Here is a 23,149-nt window from a genome sequence, read left to right as displayed (position 1 = left end):
AGGCGATTGGCGATAGCGTTCGATTTGCAACAACAAATCCATTCGCAGGCTAAGTCGCGTATGGCAGAAATTTGTTCGGTCATTGCGGTTCACTTAGCGCCTGATTACGAGCCCCTGGAATTGAATTACGACAGGAAGAGGCGTCGTGATTTATTGCCACTGTCAGGGGTGCCACAGAAAACACTTCAACGTAAGTTGTGCTAAATTTTGTTTTGATGATGACGATAAGGAACTCCACCCATTACTTATGCAGCCCTAAAGAATCCATTTTCTATAGTAATGTGGGGACAACCAAGAAATCCCTCACGCTTAGTCCTAAATATTTGAACGAATCCTTTTTTTGCTTAACTTGTTTTATTTTAACACATTCAATAAAACATAGAAGTTATATCATCTTAATCCTTCAACTAGCAATCAAGTAAACACTTCTCTTAAAATAAGTAAAATGTTTATAAAGTATATGTATGCGTAAATCGAAACGATTACCTTAAGATATGTACAATATGCGTAAAGAACATTTTAAATATGAATTCATTTCCAGAATGATATAAAAAGAGAAGAACTACGGGGCTAAGAATCTAAGTTCCTTTTAAGATGTTAAACAGTATTGTAGCATTTCTTATAAAAAGTTTTATGTTTTACTTTACAGCTCATATCCTTACTTTTTTCTAGTGTAGTTCATGACGGCAGTAGCCACAGTTGGACAAAGTGCCTTTACTTCTAAATTTGCGGCTTAACTAATCCGGATACAATCACAGATATAGAGACAAATACAGCTGCAAGAGCAAAACTCCGCTGCGCTTGCGCCCTTTCGCCGCCTTGAGCGGCCAGTTAGTCATGCCTGCGAAATTATAAATAATATTAATTAGCCATTAATTGGACATTTACGTCCGATTTGCATGGCAGCCAAAAAAAATTTTACTTTTAAATTTTCCAGCATTGCCGCAGTGATCCGCTGCTAATGGCATTCAATGTCATTCGCTGACGGCTCAGCGGCTTAAATTATTCCCGGAAGGCAGACGGACAAAGATCCGGTTGGCCGAGCACCTCCCACATCTCACAGCTCCTGCACCTCGCCGCCGACGCCCTGTTTGCCCTGGGCCTGCCGCTCCAGCTTCTCCTGCTCCATGTTCTCCAGCTGGGCGAGGGTCAACAACGAGATTCCCAGCTGGTCCTCTCGGGTGAACGGTTGCGCCATGCGCCTCAGCCAACGGCGGGCCAGCTGAACGGCCTCCTCCGTGCTCAGGTTGCAAAAGCTGTCCACCAAATGCTCCTGGATCCACTTGGGAAGACGCGACCGCTTGTCGTGCCGCGAGAAACGCTTATCCGCAAAGATCATTATGCCGTAGTCCGTCTTCCCACGCAGCGCCCGCCCCACGCACTGTGCCGCATGCCTCATGGCGTCGAAGGTCAGGAAGTCGTTCTCACGTATCTGAAACTGATCACGCAGGTAGTCCAGCCGGGCCTTTAGAATCCGCGACTGCGTGTACACATAGGGAATGCCGAACATGAGCACCGCGCGACCATAATGATGGTCGAAATCCACACCCTCGGAGACCTTGCCACGCGCCACAGCTAGCAAAACGGCTCCACGACCACAATCGCAGGCCTGCAAGTCGAAATGAGTGCATTGGTTGGGGTTAGTCAACTTGAGGAGCAATCTCTGTATACCCTGCATTCCCATTGGGAGGTATAATAATATGGTACATGGGTTGAACATGAATTGGTTAGTAAAGGCGTTTGAAAACCACAAAATGTGGTGAACAGTATCTTTCTATAGCTACAGCATAAAGGTACAAGTTGTATCCATTTATCATCCAATAGTTTTCAAAATAACATCAAAATTATGTTTTTCCAACGATTTTAAAACAAATTAATAAAACCCTATGTTGGATTTGTTCATCTCATATGATCTGTAGATTATAGTAAAGAAACCTTCGTTGTGATCTAATCAACATGATCCAACCCACAAGGGCGCAGATCATAAAGAGATCGAGGCTGCTATGTCAAGCACATTTGGCGAGAAGCCATAGCAATATCGTTGGCTTTTTGTAGAACTGAAAACATATATCTCACCTTAACATAGTTCATCAGGGCGTAGCTTGTCTCGGCATTGTCCTGAGTCTCGATGAATAACAGCTTGTAACGCAGCAAGGTGTCTACGATTCCCTGATCATACCAGGATGCCACAACGGACTCCAAGTACAAATAAGAGGTGAAGAAACAAACAATACCATCGGGTACTGTTTTGGCTACCTCCACCAGCAGCTGGCCATAGTTACGAATCACGGCAGTGTCTTCTCGGGTTTCAAACTTGGACGAAATGGTCACCTGGTCGTTGCCCTTAGAAACAATCTAATATAAAAGAATATTAACATATAATACTTCTAATTGATGGTATGAATAGTACCATAGGAAGCAGACATGGACGAGCTAGTGTCATGGTGAAGCTGCTCATGACCACGGGATCAAAATCGAGTATTTTTGGGTACATGTCCATGGGCGACAATGTGCCTGAGGTGATGACCACAGTTTGAAACCGCGAAAATACCGGAGCCATTGCAATAGACGAGTCTAAGCAACTGAAGTGCAAAATGGGATTCGACACAGTGGGCGTCTTGTCATCGAAGGGCTCTATGATGATTGTGAAGCCCTTCGTGTAGGTGGACACCAAGGTGGCAAAGTGCGTGATCTAAAAATAAGGTAGAGCTTTATTTTTAATTATGATAGGATAACTGAAAACGTACTAGAGTGAGGGCTCCATACTCAGTCATATCACTGATCTCGAGTGTCCGCAGCAGGCTGGACAAGCGCTCAGCACAGAACCGAAGAGGCTTGCGCTCAATGCAAATTTTGGACGATATATCCTTGAGGAAGCCGGCCGGCGACTCCTGAACCACATGGTGCACACGCAGTCTCGTCTTAATATACTCGATGAAGCGGCGTAAGAAACTGAGAAAGTGATCGGCGTTTCGGATATTTCCGGGCACCACTTCTGTTAACACATCGTTGGGCAGGACCGGATTGGCCAGGATCATGTCTGTGTCCCGCTGCACACTGGCATCCTTTAGTCCCTGAACCATGCGCTGATACTCCTCGTTCAGGCGATTTGTGTCCTCTTCGCGAATACTGCCAAGGAAAGAACAATTATTCGGGCCGGAGAATCAATGACCTGGCTAACTTACTCCTGAACCAGTTTGGTGAGTTGGTTTAGAGCGTTTGTACTGCGCTCCACGGTGCGTCTATTAATCTTCACACTCATCGAGTCGATGCAAACGTTGTCGATGTTGTGCGCCTCATCAAAAACCACACAGGACTCGCGACTCATCTCCTTGGATACCACCTGGGCAATCTTTGGATCTAACAGATAGTGGTAACTGTATACCACAATGTGAGCATGGGCAATCTGATAAAAATATTACATTTACAAATTAGTAGAGCTATTTACAAAGGTATTTACACGGGACATCTCCGTCCTGACCTGAAATCTTTCTTAAAACTTACAGCGTAGCGGGCCAAAAAGTAGGGACACCAGTTCCGCGCTCTTCCATATTCCTTGAGATCATCTATGCTGTAGACGCCCACTGGCAATGTGGACTCCTTGCCCTCCAGGCTAAATCCCTCAAAGTACTGACCTGCAAATGAAAAGCTTATATTATAGTGCTTTTAAGTTTTCGAGAATTCTTACAGATAGGCGTCTCGGTGTCCATCTCGTGCCGGTCGCGAATGTAGCTAGCGGTGAGTCCGTAACACTTTCCGTCCACTGCCTTGCCCTCACGCTCCTTGCTGACCTCCGGATGGATGCACATGTTTTTCCTGGAGCTGAGCACCAGGCCGGTAAGGGGCGGAGGATTGGGGCAGTGGCGTTCGTAGTAGACCATCAGGTTCTGCAGCTCGGCAATGACTTTCTCGATCTCCGGAACTGTACGGGAGCAGTAGATCAGTTTACGCACCGTCTCCGGATGCTCCACCATGTAGGCCACGATCAGGGACAGAAGGGTGGCCGTTTTGCCCGTTCCCGAGGGCATCTCCAATAGACAGTGGCCCTTGGCGTCCAGACTCCTCTTGAGTTCCAGCATATAGGCATACTGCTCCGGGTAGATGTACTCGTACGGAAAGTACACCAACAGGCCGTCCACGCTGAGCCTGGGGATACGGATTGGGTTGTTATCGGGAAGTTTCCATTGATCTTACTCAAAAACTTACTTCATTTCGAGCGAATTTCTTTATTATCTGTTTTATTTGTTTCAAAACAAGCGTGACCGGTCAACTAGGCCGCAAGCATTTGCCGGTTTCTCTAGAATGGACTAAATTATACCACAAAACTTACACTGGTCTACATGAAACAGCAATTTCATTTTTCAAATCAATAACTTTGTTGTTATTAAATAATAATTCCATTAATTATTACGACAATGGTAAAAATGTACTTCTTTATTAAAAGGTTTACATACATTGACTTACAAATCAGTAATAAACAAAATTAAATTATTATAATGAAAATGTCCCAAATAAGACCACTAATACTACAAATAAAATCTTTTTAGTGTTATAAGTATAGTCCAAATTGCAGTGTTTGCGGAACAACGAAAATCAATATGCAAAAAATTTGTCAAGTCTGTGTTGGCCAGTGCTTTATATTTTTAGTATTTTTGTGTGGCATCTTTAAACATTCGAAAATTGGTCATACCTATATTAAAAACATTTATAGTTAAGACGGTGACTTGAACCTATTTATTTAGCTAACTGAACACTACCTCCTAATCTCATGGACGATCTGAATCCTCTGGCGGGCACGGCTCACCTCCTGGAAGAAGTTGACAGTGAGTAGATGTAGATGCGAGGAAACCATCAGCGTAGAAATCACAAATCCGGCTCCATACAGAAAAACTGATGGTGCTACTGAGGGACGGACGGACTCTGATTGGCTACCTGCGATCCGTGGACCAGTTCGCCAACCTGGTGCTGCAGCGCACCATCGAGCGGATACATGTGGGCAACGAGTACGGCGACATTCCACGTGGAGTCTTCATCATTCGAGGCGAGAATGTGGTGCTCCTTGGCGAAATTGTAAGCTAGATTTATGTTTGATTTAACCGAATTTAATACCCTCGAATCACTCGCAAAAGGATCGCGAGAAGGAGCAGAAGCTGCCGCTCAAGGAGATATCCGTGGACGAAATCCTGGACGCCCAGCGCAGGGAACAGGAGCAGCGGCAGGAGAAGCACCGCCTGGTGTCCAAGGCGTTAAAGGAACGAGGCCTGGCTGTAGATGCCAACATAATTAACGAGGACTTCTGCTAAGACTCTATCTCTCTTTAAGTGCATCGATAGATTAAGCTCAAAAGATTTTCGTCACTTTGTATATTTGTACTGCATTAAAAAACTACGTTAAAACCTATGTACACATGTATTCTGTATCCAGTTTAGCCCGATGGGTCTGCACCCGGTCCCGTGCCGCTCTCCTCCAGCATTATGTACTTCTCCAGGATCTGGTACATCTCCACTGTGGCCTGTATCTTGTGCACGCGCGAAAGTTGACGCAGGTAGGCGGCGACCGACTTGCAGAAGAAGTCATCCTCCGTTTCCGAGTTGTTTGGGGGTATGACAAGCGGGATATTGACAGACTCTGTGGCGGAATGCTCTTGCTCCTGTCCCACTTTGGGCGGCATACAGACCACATAGTTGACGTCCACCTGAGCAGGCTCCGTAGGCTCACTCGGTGGTGCTGGTATTGCCCTCGGAGCAGCTGTCTCCGGATGGATGGTGACCACCTTGACTTTCTGCTCGCAGTCTGTGTCGGCCAGAAAATCCTCGTAGCTGTCCTCCTGATCCTGGCCATCGTCCGCTTCGACGAGCACCGAATACGTCTCTGAATGCGTGGTCTGCGCCTCCAGCTTCTCATCAAATTCCTGCTGCTCCTCACCCTCTTCATATTCTTGAGAGCCGTGCTCCTCGATCAGGGACTCCGTGTCTATGGGTAAACGGATGCGACGTCGTCGAGGAAGATCCACCTTCATCCAGCCAGTGGGCTTCTGGTCCCGGTCTCGCCCTCGTCGCTCGCGACGCTTTCGCACAAAAGACCTTAGGAAGTCCATCTTCCGGAAAAAGTCGTTGCGACCAAACTCACCGGAGGGATGCAGTCGCTTTTGCTTGAGTTCGCGGGAGTAGCGATCCCGCAGACATGTCCACCGCCTTCGGGCGTCCGTGATGGAGATGTTGAGCACATCTGCAACTCTGGCCCAGTCCTCCTCCTTGCGCTGAGAGAGCCGAAACGTGGGCAGTTGGGTGTCGTACAGCGAAGGCGTCTCGCGGATGGTCTGGATCAGCAGGATATCCGAATCGTCTAGGGGACGGTGGTTGTAGCTCATTTTGTTTAATATAAATATAATATATTTATCAAGTCGAGTCCACAATGATGCCAGATTGCCAAATGACTCCAGTTTGCATCTTTTGCTATCGATAGACGATAACAAGAGAAATTTGGCACCGCGTGATATCGATGAGGTGGCTACAGTTTTTCTATTCAAAAAAATGTTTTTAAGTACTAAAATTTTAATTTATTATAACAAAATAAACTTTTAATTTTCTTTTTAAGTTTCGAATTTTATATATAAATTGGTATTTTTAAAAACCCCTTATTAAAAATAAAAGTAAGACGCAAAACGGTCGTGGTTAGCTTTATTTACCTATCGCTAAAAATGGCGGGAAATCTAAAGCATCTAATTTTAATTATAAGGTTGACCCAAGAAGAAGTAACAACAAATATTATTTACAAGTTGATATTTAATTCTTGAGCCATTCAGTTCTTACATTTAGTATTTTTTACTCTTATGCGGTCACACTGTGCAGTCCAGGGAACATTCAACGTGCTCAAATCAAACCAAACAACGCGGATTCGGACTCTCCGAAACTATGTTGTTTTTCTGCCCTTCGTGCGGGAACATATTGATTATCGAGGAGGACACCAACAGCCATCGCTTCACGTGCAACACCTGTCCGTACATATCGAAAATCAGGCGTAAGATCTCCACCAAGACCTTCCCCCGCTTGAAGGTAAGATCGGTTCCCACTGGGTGATGCAATCTGTGTTAATATCCCGGTTTTCTGTAATTGCAGGAAGTGGACCACGTTCTGGGCGGCAAGGCGGCTTGGGAGAACGTGGACTCGACGGACGCGGAGTGTCCAACTTGCAGCCATAAGCGAGCGTACTTTATGCAAATCCAGACCCGGTCGGCGGATGAGCCCATGACCACGTTCTACAAGTGCTGCAACCACGAGTGCAACCACACCTGGCGAGACTAATGCGCCGCCTCCAGACACAACTGCTCCGTCTTGCCCAGGCTCACCACAGGTCCACCAGGATGCAACACGTAGTGGATGAGGTCAGGACACCAGTGTGTCCAGTTGGTGACGAAGCAGCTCTCCAACTGGCGCGTCAGTGCCTGCTGAGTGGACAGGTGATTGGCCTGCCCACCGATACCGTTTACGGCCTGGCCTGTGATGCCAACAACGAGTCGGCTATCCAAAGGCTATACGAGATTAAGGGCCGGGATGAGCACAAACCCGTGGCCATCTGCGTGCACAACACAGCTGCTCTGCGTCGCTTTGGTCAGGCTGCCCATCTCAGCGACGAGCTGCTAACTCGTTTGCTCCCGGGCCCCCTGACCATCGTGATCGAGCGGACGCCCCAGCTGAGCAACAGGTTCCTTAATCCCAGCACAACCAAGATCGGCATTCGCATTCCGGACTTCAAGTTCATGCGCGACCTGTGCGCCGTGTGGCGAGATCAGCCATTGGCGCTGACCAGTGCCAATCGCTCCAGTGCACCCAGCAGCCTGCAAGTGTCCGAGTTTCGCTCCCTTTGGCCGCAATTGGGCGCTGTCTTCGATGCCGGCCAAATCGGACTCACAGAGGAGCGGCGACTGGCCTCCACGGTCATTGACCTGGCCACTCCGGGCTTCTTCGAGGTTGTGCGGGCAGGAGTGGCTCTTAAGCAAACACTCAGCGTAATGGAGGAGTTCGGCATCCAAAAGCGAAAATTGCTTTAGTATAAAAAGCGTTATCCAAATAAATTATAATTTTCCCGTTTATCTTTAAATGCTTTTGCTTAGTTTTTACAAATCAATTATAAACTTGTTGCCAATAACATAAATAAGGCCAACTAACAGGAGTAAAGATATTTAATTGGCTGTCAACGTAATGAAGGAATACAAAATCGCAGTATTTCCATTAAAATATTACACATTTTTGAGCTTTTTACTTTAAGTTTTAATTTAGAACATCCTACCTTGCTTCGCATGCGGGAACACAACAATTGATTATAAAATATACGGGTATTTCCGTGGCTATGTACACAATTGGAACTATCTTGGGCGCAGCCTGCCCGCCAGGTGGTCAGTCTAGTTGTAGTAGTTGCTGGAGTTCTTGGAGGCCTGTATGGGCCTTCTCCGTCGTGGCAGCTCGTTCTCCAGGATCCGCCAGCGTTCCGGCGGCCAGACAATGGCCACTGCCCGCGCGGTCATCAGGCCCAGTGCCACGGGTCCGAAGGTGTTGCTGTCTAGGGAGTGACCCGTGTGGTCGCCCTCCACCCAGCAATGGCCCTCGGGAACGCGCACGATCTCATGCTTGTAGCCCAGCGTAGAGACCACGTCGCCCTGCAGTCCTACCACGCGCTTGATGATTTTCTGGCCGGGATCCTTGGGGGAAATGAGCGATATTATGTCGCCACGCTCCACCTGACTGTTGTGGGTGCCCCAGCGCAGCAGAAACACATAGTCCTTCTCATCCGCTACTGGATTAAGAACGGGCTGCATGGAGTGGCCTGCGGAAGGATGTGGAGGAGTTATTAGACCTTCTTTGGAACTCCTGACCTCTCACCATCCACCCTGGCTACATATCCCACGCAGTCCAGAAACGTGACGCCTAGGGGCAGCCCGTACAGTAAGGACTTGCCAAAGAAGCGGAATGCCATGTGTCCCGGTGAGTGAGTTTGGGGGCCACCTGCCCTGCGATTGCGCCTGGATGAAGTGGATGGATGGACCGTGGAGCTATCGAGGTGAATACATAACCAGCTTTTCGCCAAGTTCCTTCAGTGCGCTCCGGCTCGTTAGGCATTCGCAGCGAACGCCGACACAGGTTTTGTTTATGCTAGCCAAATACAGGGTGTTCCATAGGACACAGACACAGAACGGTTGCTCGCAAAGATTATGTTTATTACAGAGTGGGTGATGTTGCGAGCTATTGTACTTTAGTTACAGGTGTTTTCATTTGGGGTTTATTGAAATTTTGACAAAAACAGGAATGTGACTGGGGGGACGATTCGGCACTAGCAGCCCTCCAGTTCGCTTGGAATGGGAATCTCGTTCTGGATGGCGAACTGCAGCAACGCCTTGTACTTGTTCTTCCAGTTGCCCACCTCGCGCCGCACCTGCTCATTGTCCTCGTGCATCTGCTCCAGCTCCGTCCACTCGTACGACTTCTTGGTCTCCAGTTCGTCCTTCTGCTCGATCCGCTTGATGCGACAGCTGGCGGCGTATCCACGATTCTTTAGGGTGCGTCGTCGCTGCTTCATCCGGACGATCTCCTCGCGATTAAGACCGCGCATCTTGAGGGTCCGGTTGAGATCCCTTACCGAAATGCTCACCAAGTCGTCATCGGTAATATCCGGAATGGGACATGGCGAAAGTGGGGCCTGAAAATTGCCCTTCTATCAGGGTTTTCTTTCTTCTTTTAACGAATTGTCAATCTACATACAAGGGAAGACTTTCTCTCGCGTTTCGACTCCATTGTTGCTAGTTTTCTTTTATTTGCTAGGTGCGTTACCAAATTTGCTAGATTTTTCTTTTTTTTTTTTTTTTTTAAATATTAAGTTACTTCCTTCCGTGAAGAGGGAAGAATTATTTGGCCGCCCCGTTGGAACGGGTTAACGCCACTGCCAATGTATGAAATTAAATTTCAAGAAAAACAAAATTTAATGGATGTAAATGTAAATATCGTGCAGTAGTTTCTGGTGATGTTATGATGACAATGAACGATGAGCGATGACGATGAACGATAAGCGATGAAAATGTTATCAATGTGTGTGAGAAATTTTAATTTTAAGATTTTGTGAGTTGGTATAAGCGTGGATGGTGTTATAGTGTGTTAAATGAGCAGTGTGGAGTGTGTTGTATTAGATATTAATATTAGCAGCTCGAATGAAACTGGTAATCGATGTCCAATTTTCAATTGGTTCATTTCCAAGTAAACGATAGATATCGTTATATTTAAGTAGTGTTGGATAATTTTGTCTTGTTGGTGTATATTTTGAGCAATTTAACAAAATATGCGAAATGTCTTCATTAACGTTGCACGAATCGCATAGGGCGTTATCGTAGACTTTCATTTTGGAAAGTGTGTATTTGTCAAAAGCATGTCCGCTTAAGATTCTGTTTAGAGTCTTCGTTTCTATACGGTTGAATAGGTGTTCTTTGTTTTTAAACCAAGGCTTGGAAGTGGTATATGGTGAGAGGAGAGAGTAACCCTTGTTACGCTCTAATGAGAACAGACTGTATTCACGCTCCCAGTATTGTTTTATTTGCGCGAACATATGATTGATTGCGTCCTTAAGGGTCCATCTGACGGGTGCGAAAGAGCCGTTAATTTTAGCATTTTTAGCCGCTGTATCTGCGAGATCGTTTTCCCAAATATTGGAATGGCTTGGAATGTGGTGAAATTCTATGGATAGCAGGGTTGGGTTGTTTATGACTTTTTTCAGAATGCATTGAGAGATGCAGTTTTTGGAGTTCGTGTTCTTTATTGTCTGGATGGCACCAAGACTGTCAGTTAAAATTGCTATTTTGGAGAACTTTTTTGAAATACCGAAGTCAATGGCTTTTTCTAGGGCTGTGAGTTCAGCAGTCAGCGACGATAGTTTTTTGTCGGTGTAGAAACTTTTTATCGAATTGGAATTTAAGTGAACAAAGGCACTGCCTGTAAAATTTTCCGACACAGAACCATCCGTGAAGATGATTTCCATATTTTTTGAGGTTAAACCTCTTATTTTTTCTTTAAATAAAGAGAGAATTATAGTCTCGTTTGCCATTTTTTTATTCGTACAAGTACCTTTAAAGAAATTTGTGTCAACTGAAATCTTGCGTGTGGACAGAGAGTAAGGACAAATAGGAGCAATACTATCCAGGATATTTTTAAATTCAGCATAAATTCTACTGTAACTAGTATTTTTGGCTACAAAGGAGTTTGACAAAAGCGACGCAGATGGTAGTCCATAAGCGAACGTTTTGGCCAACTCCTTCGCTGTAGCGAATTTAATCCTATAAGCTGGAGGAAGTTCAGCTGCAAGATTATAAATAATATTAATTGGAGTCGATTTAATAAGTCCCAAGGCCTTTCTAAGGTGGAAATTAGCATGCTTATTTATATTGTTTTGTACTGATTTTGATATGTTTGAAAAAGAGGAGCAGGCGTATTCATATCTAGTTCTAATAAATGCTTTATAAAAGAGTAGTGACTTGCTTGGATGTACTCCGAAGCGGCAACCACTGAGCATTTGAATAAACATATTCGTTTGATTCGATTTAGAGATCGTTTTATTTACATGCTGAACAGACGAGTTGTTTGAACTTATGACTCTACCTAGATAATTTATACTATTTACATTTTTTAAAATAATATTATTGCACAAGATACTTAAAGGTTTTTTCCTTAGATTAAAATGAATGGTGGCTGATTTGTCTGGATTAAAAGTAAGATTATTAATATTGCACAGTTCCATAAATCTATTTACTTTTTGTTCTAATTTCTCTTCAGCCATCGAAAAGACTTTGTCATAACAGACTAGAAAGAAGTCGTCAGCGTACTGGAACAGAATACTGTCATGGTCATTACTTAAGCTGTGAAGCTCAGCTGTATATAAATTAAAGAGGATTGGACTCAGACAACTACCTTGACTAACTCCTTTGTTTACAGTTATCTCTGCAGTACCCATAGTGAGAACTCTTTTACTAAGGAAGTTTATAATGAAATAAATATGATTGTGGTCGAAACCCAAACTAACTAATTTGCTACCCAGAATAGGGATATTGACGGCATCAAAGGCTTTACTTAAGTCTAAAACCGCTGCGGTAACGTGGAAACCACGAGCTTTTAGGTTGGCTATGTTATTTATTACATCGTTGATGCATTGGGCAGTAGAATGGTTTTTTCTGAACGCATAGGATCTTGGTGGCAGAATTTTATTTTTATTAATGTGCTCTTCCATCCGCAATTTAATCAAACCTTCTAAGCACTTAAAAGTCACACTTAGAAGGCAGATAGGTCTGTTGTTGGTAATAATTGAAGAGTCTAGATTTTTTTTGGGAACAGGTATAACCCTTATTTTCCGCCACTGATCTGGAATAAACCCATTGTCTAAAGTAATGTTTAGCAGGGATACCAGTTTTTCTATTTGACTTAAGGGTAGAGATAGAAGCATTCTGTATGAAATGTTGTCAAGACCCTTAGCCGAGTCTGGGTTACGAGAGTTAAGGAAGTCAAGAAGTTCACGCGCTGAGAAATTAGAGTTGGTATATCTATAAAGCAGATCAGGAGAAAAAGATACGTCAGGACACATCGCAGTGTTGGGAGCTGTGGCTATTTGATTGAGAAAATCTCTATGTTCTGAGTCAGATATTGCACTGTTTGACGGTTTAATTTGTTTAAAAAGTTTAAGATTTTTGATTTTGTTCCACATATCTTTCAGAGAAGAGGGGTTAGAAATGTCTTCTGCTAGCTTATTGAGGTTTTCTTTTCTCATTTTATAATAATAGTTGTTAAGTTTTTTATTACTGTTAATATAGGCAATAGCATCAGATTGTAGTTTGGATTTAAAATATTTTTGTCTGCACGCGTTTCTTAATCTAAACAATTTTTCAAATACCTCGTCCCAATACTTTTTTGGAACATATCTATTGTTTGTATTTATTTTAATTGAATTATTACAGTGTATTGTTTGGGATAAGTTGGAAATGCTATCTAACGTTGTAATTTGAATTTTGGAAAAGTCTTTGATTATTTTATTATGGTTAAATTTAATAATATTAGTCGAAGCAGAAATTTGGTCTATTTCAATTAAGATTGGGAAATGATTGCTATTTGATATTTTAGAATTTATTGAGGACCAGTTAGAACAAAGATTGCTACTATTAATGAAAGTGAGATCGAGTGTTGAACTATAGGATGGGTTATGGGAGTAAGTTGGAGAGCCGTTGTTAAGGCAAAAGAAACCGGAGTGTAAGAGGGAATTTTCTAAAATACCGCCTCTGACATCTTGAGTATTATTACCCCAAATGCTGGATTTGGCATTGAAGTCACCACCTATGACAGTTAGACCACTCGATTGAGCAGCAATAGTAAATAGATCATCGCAACCTTGTTGAAAAGAATTAATGTCTGTGCTGGGAGCAGCATAGACACTGAAAATATTAATATTATTTCTTAGGTTAATTGTACGGATACCAATGACTTCTAAGCTAATATCACAGTTGATTTGTTTAAAGCGTATGTGTTTTTTTAAGTAAATTCCAACGCCTCCATAACCATCGTTACGCGGCTTACATACAAAATTATAATTTGCCAAGCTACACATGGAATTATTGGAAACCCATATCTCTGATAAAATTGCTATGTCTATGTTGTTGTTTACTAAGAATAATTCTAGTAATTGTTTGTTATTATTAGCAGTTAAGCTCTGAATATTATACTGTAGGATTTTTATTGTCATTTAAATAATATAACTTTATGTTTTATTTTCAAATGAAAACAGATAGACAAATGAAAGAGAAAAGAAAAACGAATAAATAAAAAACAATTAATTTAACAGAAAAAAGAAAAAAAAAAAAACAAAAAAAAAAAAATCAGAAAAAATAAGTAAATAGATAAATAAATAAATAAAAAAGTTATTATTCAAAATTAAACAAGTTGATTAATTTTGAACAAATCAATTTTTGAGTTTGTAAGTGCTATTCTGTTTCTTAAATTCTCTAAAAAGTTTCTTGATTCAGGTACTAAATTGGTTGTTTCGTTGACTAGAAATGAGGATATTTCAGAAGCTAATTGATTTAAGCTATTCTCCGCAGCTTCAAGAGCTGGATTGTCTAAAAAAGGTTGACTAGAGGGTGAGGAACTAGGTGGATTAGAATGAATGAGAGAAAACTTTTCGTTTGGAGTGTACTCATGTTCATGAAGAGCAGCTTTCCAGCTGATCATAGTGTCGCGTGAATTTTTATCTTCGTTTTTCTTGTTAAGAGAGTTCTTAACAACCTTATTAAAAGGGTTTTGTGCAAATATTTGTTGGGTAGCTATTTTGGTATTATTTTGTAACACTGGATTGGCAGATTTTCTTTGCCATGTTGGCTGGGGGAAGTGGGTTAAGTCGTTGGTGTCGACTTCATCTAAAATTTGGAAGAGAGAGGGGTACCTAATCTTCGTTTCATTTCGTGATAAATTCTCAATAGTCATACATTTCTGGATAGCGTACGCTCTCTTACGAGCAGGGCACTCAAGAGAGGTGGCTGGGTGATTTTGTTTGCAGTTGGCACAAACGAGTTGATTACATTGTTGTTCTCTTGAATGCGAAATAGAACATTTACTGCATTTTTGTTCAGTTTGTTTACAATGCTGAGCAAAGTGATTAAATCTAAAACAACGAAAACATTGACTAAAAGGAACATATGGACTAACATTAATTTTGGTGTACAGGAAGACAATCTCGTTGGGAATTTGAGTACCTTTAAAAAGAATCTTAACCCTAGGAGTGTTAATAAAAATATCTTTATTGTCTCGGTCCTTAGTCTTCACACGAATTATTTCTTGAATAGGTACTGGAGAAGAAATGTACTCCTTAAGTTCAGAGTCGGAAAATTTTGTCGGAATATTAAAAATAATACCCATTTTAAAAATGAAATGCTTAAGAATTTTAGGTTCGTAACCATTACTTTTAAGATTTGAGGACAGGATGCTATTAGCTGCCGTTGCTGACTTGCACTCAGCCTTGCAGCGCCCATAACCAATCTTATTTACTGAAATTATATCTTTAATATTTAATTTTAGCAGGACAGCATTTAGTTCAAGAGGATTTATAGGAACTCTTCTAGGTCGGTTTTCGCCATTGGTTTCACCAATTTTGTCTATGTAGACCACAAAGGGTCCCTTGTGAGCGCTGCTGTACGAGTATCCGTTGTTTTCCAAATTTCCACTTTCTCTCTTCTCTTCTTTGCTAGCAGGATCCGTTATAGCTTTACCACTTACTTGGCTGGTTGGACTCGGATGACTTACAGGGTCAATGACTTCTTTCATCTCAACTTCTTCGGTTTCCGATTCTACTAAATTGTTATCCGTAGGTTTTTTCTTTTTATTTAAGGGCGATAATTTCGGCCTTTTAACGTTGCTCAGCTCCGAATAAGGGTTTTTACCCTTGGCCTCGGAGGAGGCCATTTTTCTTGGAGTAACTTTACCCGTAATTGATTGTTTATTTAACCAATAACAACAGACAAATATTTATAAAAGGTATTAAACGTATATATTACGTTATATTTTTGTTTTGAAAAAAACAGAATAAGTAAAAATCGGTATCACACACTGCTCAAACACCTCCGTTGCATGCAACAGTCAGCACGCGAATGTAGATTTTTCTTTTTGCGTTGTTATTGTGCGTCTTCTTCTTCTCTACCTGGTGGTTGCCATTCACAGGGAACTAGTGTTGGCTTATATCAACACCATTTGGATTTAGAGTTGCCAGATGGGAACATAACAATATGGGTACTGAAAAGGGCGGGTTATTTGAATTGTAGTACACATCAGCTGAACAAATAAACGATTTAATTTCAGAGTTGTCCAAAATTAAAAGAATTCAAAAATATGGCTAGTACTTGAATTTTTAATAAATCTAAACTGATTTATGCTGCGGAGCTCTATCATATTCATCGAAAGTCTGGTAGCACTAGCAAAGCTAGTAAAGCTTTCTAACACTAGCGGCTTCGCAGAAAAAAATCCGCACGACGCCAAATGTTAGCGGGAAATTGTCCTTATTTCCGCTAATGCCAAGTCCTGATCCTTCGCCATGAACTCACAGGTGATGTACCACAATGTGCCCACTCCGCCGGGCAACGTGTCTTTGGCGGCAGCCGCTCCTGACGGCGGTTTGCTGTACGCCGGCGTTCGCTGTATCAACTACATATCCGCTCCCCCGGCAAACGGCGAGCAACCCCAAGTGGTGACCATGTCGACGCGGATCAACATCCTCGCCCTAGACGTGAGTCCCATGTGGGGCACTGCCAACGGCGGACCGGTCAAGCCGTTCGCTATCGTCGGCGATGACCTGAGCGTTCAGGTCTGGGATTGCGGATTGGGAGAGGCCGTCATCGGCCACAAGGCCCATCAGCATCAGCACGAGGCGCGCGATGTGCGCGGAGTGCACCACACAACGAACTCGGTGCTGATGAGCTACCTAGCCAACGGCAACATACTGTCCCTGGACGCCAGCGACCTAGTCATCTATTGTGTGGCCTCCAACAGCTATTGCCGTCGCCCCACCTTCATATCACCCAGGAACCACCAGCTAACAATACTGCGCTGCTCCCCGTACAACGACAATCTTTTCGCCGTGGGAACGGCAATGGGAAATGTGCTAGTCTGCGACCTGCGCAAGATGAACATCGCCTACAAGTTCCACGGCCACAAGGCGCCCATCTGCGGCCTGGCCTGGCGGGAGGTGCCTGCTCCAACGGAGGAGCACCTTAACGATCTGACATCGAGGGCTGAACAGTGGCGCAGCCGTAACGGGGGCCAGGAGGAGAAGCCCAAGCCAAAGCCACCACCGCTGACCAAATCCAGGGCAGCTGAGTCCGATGACTTGTTCGACATTTACAACTTTGATCACCTGGAGTGCGAGTTTGGAGCGCCTGTGGCTGCGCGACGCCGATCCTCTGAAGACTGCGGCGGTGGGTTCGTCGGACTGGAGAAGCCAGCCGGTGCTGCTGCCCTGGATTTCGTCGAAGCCTGCGAGAGTGTGAAGGCGGATCTTTTGGCCAACCGCCAGGAGGAAACCACCCAGCACGTGGAGGTTACCCTAAACGACTGTGAGCCAACAAAACCTACGGGTCCATTGAGTGATGCCAGCACTATAAGCAACAAACATGATGCCAGTGAATCCACCGAAGGCAGTCTCGAGGTCATTCAGTACAGCTCTTCCAGTGACGATGCCGTGATCGTCGATGGCGAGGCAGCAAAGCCAAAGAGAGAAGTGCTGCACCACATCTATCACCAGGCTGAGGTGCACGCCTCGGAAACACATCAGGCCAAGTCCGAGCCCGAAAGCAATCTCCAAGTGGTGCCTGCCATTAGCACGGAGACCATCAGCTCGACCTCCGTAAACAGCGCTCGGTTGGACACTCTGCTAGTTTCCATTGACGGGGATGAGGTGATGATGATTTGGAATGCTAATACAGGAGCTCATGCTGGAAAGAACTACAGCAAGAGCAAGGCAGCAGGTGAGTGGCAGTGAATAACCATCGACAGCGATCATTAAACTATCTATGTTCCCTTACAGGCAAGCTCAACAACGTATACTGGCTAAACGACCAGGTCATTGTTTCCCTGAGTCGCCATCAGCTGTTCTTCTGGTCACTGGACTTTGAACGAAAGTTGCTTCGCTACAAGATCAGCAAGGACAAATCGCACAGTTGCCATTTGCAGGACATAGTGTCCTTCTCGTGCGACTCTAGCAAGGAGATGATTTGGTTATGTAGGAATAATCGTCAGATCGGAATGATGAATCCACAGAGCGGCCAAGTGAGTGCCTTCTACGGCACAGTGGCATTCGGAGTGCGAGCGATGGCCGAGTGCCCGGATGATATGAACAAGTAAGCCAGTGTTTTACATCATGAAGAGCTGAATGACTTCTCTTTTTCCTGATCAGAATCGCTTTGGGTTGCTCGGACCGCCGCGTGGCCTTCTTTGATATATCGAAGCTCTCGACCAGCTGCCTGCCCATCGATAGCGTCTATGTGGCCAGTAATGTCTACTCCCTCGCTTGGAGTCCAAACTGCTTGGAGCTCGCCTTTGGCACCTTCGACGGAACGGTACGCGTATTATTAATTCGATTTTATTGGAGACTCAAACTAAGTAAACAAACTACATAAACAGGTTGGCATCCTTGATGTGGAGCGCATGAAGGTGAAGACGCACTTACGGACGCCCCACAAGAAGGAAGTCTACTCCCTGGTGTGGCAGGACCACTTTATATACTTTATCGTGAATCGCATGTTTGGGTTTTTCGACTTGAGCAAATCAAAAACTGGTGAGTGTAGATGCTGGCCCTCATTGCATATGTTGCCGAGTGTTGTAGGTTTGGTTCTGGGCGTTGCGCTGCCCGTAGCTGATTTTGGTCTGCGTATCGTTGGTCTGCTGCTTACGAATGTTGGCCAAGTGGATTGTCTCCCTGTGATAGTCCCACGCATTCCATGTTACGTTTATCCAGTTGGCAGGCGATAGATCGTTGGTAACAACCATTTCCGTTTGGCATTCGAAATCCTTTTGCTTTGGCGGCTCTACGATGAGATCCTGCAGCTCCTGCGCTATCAGCGCATCGTCCAATTTAAAAAGTAGCGCAAGGTTGGCATTGTTAAAGACCACCTTCCTAAAGGCGGCTATGAAGGGCTCGAATCGTAGCTCCGCGAACCGAGCGTACCTTGGGTCTCGAAAGCCGAAAGTAATGTTCACATTGGAGCAAAGTTTTCTGGTCACCTGAGCCGGTAGAAGAAGGCCATTCGTTATAGTCATGGCCAGGGAGCAAAACTCCTTTATGTCCGCCTTGCTCAGGTTGCAAAAGTTTCCATCCGTTCGCAAATCCTTCACCGCATCCATGCGCTCCTCAAAGGAGCAGACCTTGGGTTTCTTAATGCGTTTGTTCAGGGCCTGAAGCTCGGCAACCGTTGCCTTGGCCAGGGTCATCAGGTCGTCGACCACCAAAGCCTCAATCTGCTCCCTCAGCTTGTTCAACTCCACAATGTGGTTAAGGAAGTTGTTGAGATTGCCCCACACCTGTGAGATGTACACAAAGTGCGGCTGGGAGAGCAAAAAATATAAGACGAATCCAAGCCCGAGGGTAAATTAATCTACTTACAAAGACCAGCTCCGAATCAATGGCGGTGCGCATAGAGAGGGTGTCGTTAATCTTGGCCACCACGCAGTCGTAGCGCTTCTGCTCCACCTCAATCAGGTACACCGTGCTCTGGTAGTGCTCGCTCAGGGTGGTCAGACAGCGATGCAGCATGAAGAAGGTCAGCGAGAACTGGTTCAGGCGATCCAGGTGCTCAAGGGGCACTCGGTAGGTCAAGGTCTCGTCCTTGTGATCAATGTTTATGAGGTCATCGAGGGCCGCCTGGCAGACGGACTGCATCTTGACAGCCCTCTCCATGCTGGCTGCAAAGGCGGCTTCTGTGTTCTTCTGGGCCATTTCCAGATCATTTACCACTATAAAGAATCAAATGGAATCAGAAGAGCATAAACACATTTAAGAAGTTCTTATCTTACCGCTTCTTACATTCTCCCGATCTCCATCGGGCCCATCACTGTTATAGATAACTATCCCTCCCACCGTGGCGCCTAATCGCTGCAGATACTCCAGCCGATGGTACTTCTTCTTCAAGACATAATTCTGCAGATCACTGCGTCCGATAACGCTGTTCAGAGCCTGTGCCGTCAGCTTGAGCAGCACATGGTTCTTGGGCGAGCCCAGATTGTAGCGGGCCACGATGAAGACCTGCATCTTGGCGAACAGTTGGTCCAGTTGCACCTTACTGCAGGTCTCCGGGTATTGGAGAATGTCCTTGATAAGCAGCTGTAGTTCTGTTTGGAACTTTTCCTCGTACTGCTTTCTCACATACTCAAGATCTATGGTTTCTCCCTTCTTCATCACCCATGCCATCTTCATGTTGGCCATGGTGCAATCCTTTTGATTCACATAGCCATCCACAATTGTGTTCACAAACGAGTCAATGGCACAGGCAGTGGGTTTATTCAGGTCGTGTTTGAGCAGACCTCGCCGCTGGTCCCTCGCCAGCAGGTGCACCACGAAGACGACGAACTCCTCGTCCACCTTCAGATCCAGCTGCTGGAATCGCTTCATAATGCGATGGCCAATGGTCACCAGTGTCCTGTGCCGCGGCATTCTTACAAAAAGAACTATTAATTTATTTCAGGACAGAAATCGATGAAAAAAAGGGGTAACTTGGTTGCTTGTTAAATTTGTTCTACTTGTTAGGTTTTGTTGCCCTTGGTTACACACAGTAAATTAAATACTTTGTAGAATTTGTAAACATTATTCATGCCCTTACTCTTTTACTTTTCTGAGTCACTTTAGCTTTACTTAACTTTGAATTGTTCATTAAAATGGTCACACAATTAAATGTGAAACTTAAATTCAGAGAGAACAATGGGTTTTAGTTTAGGCAAACACAAATAGTTTCTTGCCTTTAGGGTAAGATTTAATTTAGCTGGTTAAAATGAGTACTGCATGTAAAGCAAATTCTCTTAAAACTATTTACGAAACCAAAGAACTACTTTGGATATATTTTCGCTTTAATTGTTATACCATAGCTAATGAGTACCTACCTCAACAGAAGGCTACTGACCAAATAAAATGCATATTATTTGAAAACCTTGGGTAGAAACAAACTGCTTAAAAAAAAAAATAATTTTTTACAGAGCCCATAATTGTGAACTGCATCTCGCGACCCAGTTACCTCAGCGTTCGCGGATCCTTCCTTTTTGTGGGCACTGATGATGGTCTACTGCAGCTCCATGAGCGAGATTCAGGAATGGACAAGTCCTGGACTCCGTTTATCCGCCAGTCAGCTTTACTTGCTCGCTATGTGACCGATATAGCCTGGTGTCCGCTAGACAACGATAAATTTGCAGTGGCGGGCAACGACAAATCCGTGTATGTGATGGAGTTCCAGCCTGCGGAGCGCAACTGGAGAACACAGCACACTTTCACGGCCAACGCGGAGAAGGCCTCGATTACCTCACTTAAGTGGAGCCATACCCAGAAGCATCTGCTGCTCAGCTTCCACATCGAGGGAAAGGTGTGCCTGTGGAACTGCAACGAGCCGGAGAAACCACCACTGACCATCACCTATCACTGCCCCATGTGGTGTGGAATGTTTTTGCCCACGAACGAAAATATTATCATGTGCTCGGGAAAGGCACTCTCTGTGGAGCTAATCGACATCAAGGCCGGTGATGAGAAGAGCATCTGTCCCAAAGTGGATGCCCTGTTGAACGTTAAGTGGGCAAGCAAATCCCTGACGCAGCCCTACGCTCCGGTTCTCACAGCGGCTGACAAGAAGCGACAGCGTCGCGAGCAGCGTAAAGCGACAGCTAAACTACAAAATGAGGCAGCTAACAAGGAAGACAAGAAAATCCAGGAATCGGACAAGCCCGTCAACGAAAATTCTGTTAAGGATGTGCAATCGAAAGAGACTCCTGTGGAGGAGATGCTGGGAGCTCTCAGCTTAGACAAGAAGTCTCAGAAGATAAACCCAAAGGAGTGTCCAAAGTGCAAGGAGCTGGAAGCTAGGCAGCCACCCGACAGTTTCCTCACAGTGAGTGTACAATTGGAATCTCCTTTAAACAAAAACTAATAATGTTTCCGCCAACAGCACAGCCGCACCTGTCTCTACCTCACCCAGAAGGAGCTCAACAAAAGCGCCCTAGAGAAGCTGGCCATTGTTCTTACCGAAGACGCAGCCAAGATCGACAAGTCAGTGCTGATGTCAAAGCTTTTCAGTACCAAAGTGATGGCTAAGGAGCTCATTGCGTCAGAGTGTACGTTAAGTACATATTTTTTAGCCTCAATTAATTATAACGATAAACTGATTACTTTAGTAACCAACCTGAAGCATTCGAACACGAGAGACATAGCACCTCTTTGTCTGGCCATTTCTACGTTCAAGTTGCGCGAAGAACTGGAGCAGCATATGGCCAACAAGACGCTAACCGAATGGCATCTCTCGGTGGCCCCCTCAGTCTCTTTTACGTAAGCTCGTAACCCTATACTTCGAAGCGGTTTTTCTTTAATAAAGTTGTATTACAGGCTTTGGCAGGACTGCTGTCGGGCCTATGCCAAGCAGATGGAGGAAAAGGGCTTCATTATGCACGCAGCTACGTATCTCTTTAGCCTGGGAATGCAGTCGGAAGCCATCAATCTGTTCCTGGCCAACGAGTACTACAAAGAGGCGCTGGCTCATGCGCGCATCTGCCTGCCAGCAACGGATCCCCTGATCAAAACCATAATTAACAAGTGGCTCGAGCAACTCGAGGGGACGGGCAACTTTGCTGCGGCAGCCCTGATGTAAGTTTAACCACTTCTATTTTTGTTAAAAGTAGTTTAACTATAATGTAAATCCCTGACAGATGCGTGCTGGACAACGAAATGCTGCGCGGCTACTCTTATTTGAGGAAGTTCCGCAACTGCACTCCCGAAATCGCCGAACTGATGGACCAAATCAAACGGATTGGCCAGCTGGGCGGAGTGCTAGATGGTTGTGCCCCCATTGAGCCAATACACAACGGCTCTGCGGCCGAGCATTAGGCCCTAATTTATCTTGGTTTAAGCATAGTTTTAGCTGAAACAGGCTGTATTAGTGTACTCGTTTGGAATCGCCCCGAAACAATCATGAAGCTATAATCTCTTAGCTAGGCATTTACAATTTTTATTTAACGTAACTAATTTTCTACTTTAGATAGCCAGAGACTGAGTGGAATTGAAACTTATTTTTGTTACCTTCGGAATACTGTTAATTTAATTTAATTTACCCTGAAGAAAGGAGGAAAACACGATATATATATCAACGGCACAATAGCTAGTAAAGAAACACACACAAATTGAATTTTGAATAAACGAAAACGAGAGAAAAAGAAACCGCAGGCGGGCTTTAATTAGAACAGGCAGCTGTTCCAGCGGCCAGAAACCATTTGTTATCAGGCGTAAAAGCTGGCCCAAACAAAACTATGACCGTTAGGCCTCATTTTCGTCTGGGCTTTGGCATCAAACTATGCAAATGGGCAGGCTTCCCCAGCACGCCGACAGCATCATTGCCAGTTAGAAA

General features: G+C 44.6%; 9 protein-coding genes across 11 annotated transcripts in view; 4 read left to right on the top strand and 5 right to left on the bottom strand.

The window, feature by feature from the left end:
• Nucleotides 1–335: 335 nt before the first annotated feature.
• On the bottom strand, nt 336–4,296 carry LOC108030408 (general transcription and DNA repair factor IIH helicase subunit XPD). 2 transcript variants are annotated; one of them, XR_001768507.2, is made up of 9 exons: nt 4,207–4,296; nt 3,689–4,146; nt 3,505–3,635; nt 3,186–3,406; nt 2,748–3,129; nt 2,411–2,692; nt 2,077–2,355; nt 923–1,609; nt 336–841 (listed from the first exon to the last, which is right to left on the bottom strand). XR_001768507.2 is itself a non-coding variant. In XM_017103293.2 (8 exons), the coding sequence occupies exons 1-8, from the start codon at nt 4,209–4,211 to the stop codon at nt 1,058–1,060; spliced, it is 2,310 nt and encodes a 769-aa protein (XP_016958782.1). In that variant the 5' UTR covers nt 4,212–4,296; the 3' UTR covers nt 336–1,057. The 2 variants fall into 2 exon arrangements, 1 of the variants encoding a protein (XP_016958782.1); XM_017103293.2 differs by having other exon boundaries at nt 336–1,609.
• Nucleotides 4,297–4,661: 365 nt separating this feature from the next.
• LOC108030449 (U6 snRNA-associated Sm-like protein LSm1) lies at nt 4,662–5,400 on the top strand. The gene is made up of 3 exons (XM_017103341.3): nt 4,662–4,823; nt 4,886–5,070; nt 5,130–5,400. Exons 1-3 carry the CDS (start codon nt 4,769–4,771, stop codon nt 5,301–5,303), a joined length of 414 nt encoding a protein of 137 aa, XP_016958830.1. The 5' UTR covers nt 4,662–4,768; the 3' UTR covers nt 5,304–5,400.
• Nucleotides 5,346–6,444, bottom strand: LOC108030447 (uncharacterized). The gene has a single exon (XM_017103340.3). The coding sequence runs from the start codon at nt 6,368–6,370 to the stop codon at nt 5,426–5,428; it is 945 nt and encodes a 314-aa protein (XP_016958829.1). The 5' UTR covers nt 6,371–6,444; the 3' UTR covers nt 5,346–5,425.
• A 390-nt stretch (nt 6,445–6,834) lies between these two features.
• On the top strand, nt 6,835–7,304 carry LOC108030344 (DNA-directed RNA polymerase III subunit RPC10). Its single transcript, XM_017103209.3, has 2 exons — nt 6,835–7,055; nt 7,119–7,304. Exons 1-2 carry the CDS (start codon nt 6,915–6,917, stop codon nt 7,302–7,304), a joined length of 327 nt encoding a protein of 108 aa, XP_016958698.1. The 5' UTR covers nt 6,835–6,914.
• LOC108030341 (threonylcarbamoyl-AMP synthase) lies at nt 7,304–8,100 on the top strand. The gene has a single exon (XM_017103205.3). The coding sequence runs from the start codon at nt 7,304–7,306 to the stop codon at nt 8,048–8,050; it is 747 nt and encodes a 248-aa protein (XP_016958694.1). The 3' UTR covers nt 8,051–8,100.
• Nucleotides 8,101–8,246: 146 nt separating this feature from the next.
• Nucleotides 8,247–9,045, bottom strand: LOC108030342 (mitochondrial inner membrane protease subunit 2). The gene is made up of 2 exons (XM_017103207.3): nt 8,880–9,045; nt 8,247–8,823 (listed from the first exon to the last, which is right to left on the bottom strand). The coding sequence occupies exons 1-2, from the start codon at nt 8,971–8,973 to the stop codon at nt 8,402–8,404; spliced, it is 516 nt and encodes a 171-aa protein (XP_016958696.1). The 5' UTR covers nt 8,974–9,045; the 3' UTR covers nt 8,247–8,401.
• A 148-nt stretch (nt 9,046–9,193) lies between these two features.
• The window catches only part of LOC108030343 (transcription factor MafG), a 78,262-nt gene continuing 64,306 nt past the window's right edge, over nt 9,194–23,149 (bottom strand). The window contains exons 2-3 of one of the 2 annotated variants that reach the window (XM_044092205.2): nt 9,756–9,848; nt 9,194–9,705 (exon numbers count right to left, since the gene is read on the bottom strand). In XM_044092205.2, the coding sequence (XP_043948140.1) occupies nt 9,328–9,705; nt 9,756–9,788 (411 nt within the window). In that variant the 5' untranslated portion in view covers nt 9,789–9,848 and the 3' untranslated portion in view covers nt 9,194–9,327. Of the gene's footprint in view, nt 9,706–9,755; nt 10,004–23,149 lie in introns of those variants that run through there. The other variant, XM_017103208.3, reaches the window with a different exon arrangement.
• On the top strand, nt 16,009–22,962 carry LOC108030242 (protein rigor mortis). Its single transcript, XM_017103048.3, has 9 exons — nt 16,009–17,527; nt 17,587–17,899; nt 17,956–18,118; nt 18,183–18,336; nt 20,745–21,643; nt 21,701–21,866; nt 21,927–22,077; nt 22,135–22,392; nt 22,455–22,962. The coding sequence occupies exons 1-9, from the start codon at nt 16,099–16,101 to the stop codon at nt 22,630–22,632; spliced, it is 3,711 nt and encodes a 1,236-aa protein (XP_016958537.1). The 5' UTR covers nt 16,009–16,098; the 3' UTR covers nt 22,633–22,962.
• On the bottom strand, nt 18,126–20,298 carry LOC108030241 (cilia- and flagella-associated protein 206). Its single transcript, XM_017103047.3, has 3 exons — nt 19,572–20,298; nt 19,162–19,511; nt 18,126–19,103 (listed from the first exon to the last, which is right to left on the bottom strand). The coding sequence occupies exons 1-3, from the start codon at nt 20,206–20,208 to the stop codon at nt 18,357–18,359; spliced, it is 1,734 nt and encodes a 577-aa protein (XP_016958536.1). The 5' UTR covers nt 20,209–20,298; the 3' UTR covers nt 18,126–18,356.

The sequence above is a fragment of the Drosophila biarmipes genome, chromosome 2R, assembly GCF_025231255.1.
Source record: "Drosophila biarmipes strain raj3 chromosome 2R, RU_DBia_V1.1, whole genome shotgun sequence".
Classification (NCBI taxonomy): domain Eukaryota; kingdom Metazoa; phylum Arthropoda; class Insecta; order Diptera; family Drosophilidae; genus Drosophila; species Drosophila biarmipes.
The sequence above is the reverse complement of the archived record's forward strand: the minus strand, read 5'-3'. Positions and strand labels throughout refer to the sequence as shown.

Excerpts from the sequence above, each read along its gene's own strand:
- LOC108030447 (XM_017103340.3), bottom strand. The coding sequence starts at position 6,370 with ATGAGCTACAACCACCGTCCCCTAGACGATTCGGATATCCTGCTGATC.
- LOC108030241 (XM_017103047.3), bottom strand. The coding sequence starts at position 20,208 with ATGCCGCGGCACAGGACACTGGTGACCATTGGCCATCGCATTATGAAG. Across the intron at positions 19,512-19,571 it reads TCGGGAGAATGTAAGAAGCG|TGGTAAATGATCTGGAAATG; the intron begins GTAAGATAAGAA and ends GATTCTTTATAG. Across the intron at positions 19,104-19,161 it reads TTGATTCGGAGCTGGTCTTT|CCGCACTTTGTGTACATCTC; the intron begins GTAAGTAGATTA and ends TTGCTCTCCCAG.
- LOC108030449 (XM_017103341.3), top strand. The coding sequence starts at position 4,769 with ATGGACGATCTGAATCCTCTGGCGGGCACGGCTCACCTCCTGGAAGAA. Across the intron at positions 4,824-4,885 it reads CCTCCTGGAAGAAGTTGACA|AAAAACTGATGGTGCTACTG; the intron begins GTGAGTAGATGT and ends GGCTCCATACAG. Across the intron at positions 5,071-5,129 it reads TGGTGCTCCTTGGCGAAATT|GATCGCGAGAAGGAGCAGAA; the intron begins GTAAGCTAGATT and ends CACTCGCAAAAG.
- LOC108030341 (XM_017103205.3), top strand. The coding sequence starts at position 7,304 with ATGCGCCGCCTCCAGACACAACTGCTCCGTCTTGCCCAGGCTCACCAC.
- LOC108030242 (XM_017103048.3), top strand. The coding sequence starts at position 16,099 with ATGAACTCACAGGTGATGTACCACAATGTGCCCACTCCGCCGGGCAAC. Across the intron at positions 18,119-18,182 it reads TTGGCACCTTCGACGGAACG|GTTGGCATCCTTGATGTGGA; the intron begins GTACGCGTATTA and ends CTACATAAACAG. Across the intron at positions 21,644-21,700 it reads CACCCGACAGTTTCCTCACA|CACAGCCGCACCTGTCTCTA; the intron begins GTGAGTGTACAA and ends TTCCGCCAACAG.
- LOC108030342 (XM_017103207.3), bottom strand. The coding sequence starts at position 8,973 with ATGGCATTCCGCTTCTTTGGCAAGTCCTTACTGTACGGGCTGCCCCTA. Across the intron at positions 8,824-8,879 it reads ATATGTAGCCAGGGTGGATG|GCCACTCCATGCAGCCCGTT; the intron begins GTGAGAGGTCAG and ends ATCCTTCCGCAG.
- LOC108030344 (XM_017103209.3), top strand. The coding sequence starts at position 6,915 with ATGTTGTTTTTCTGCCCTTCGTGCGGGAACATATTGATTATCGAGGAG. Across the intron at positions 7,056-7,118 it reads AGACCTTCCCCCGCTTGAAG|GAAGTGGACCACGTTCTGGG; the intron begins GTAAGATCGGTT and ends CTGTAATTGCAG.
- LOC108030408 (XM_017103293.2), bottom strand. Across the intron at positions 3,407-3,504 it reads ACTTTTTGGCCCGCTACGCT|ATTGCCCATGCTCACATTGT; the intron begins GTAAGTTTTAAG and ends TATTTTTATCAG. Across the intron at positions 3,130-3,185 it reads CTCACCAAACTGGTTCAGGA|TATTCGCGAAGAGGACACAA; the intron begins GTAAGTTAGCCA and ends TTTCCTTGGCAG.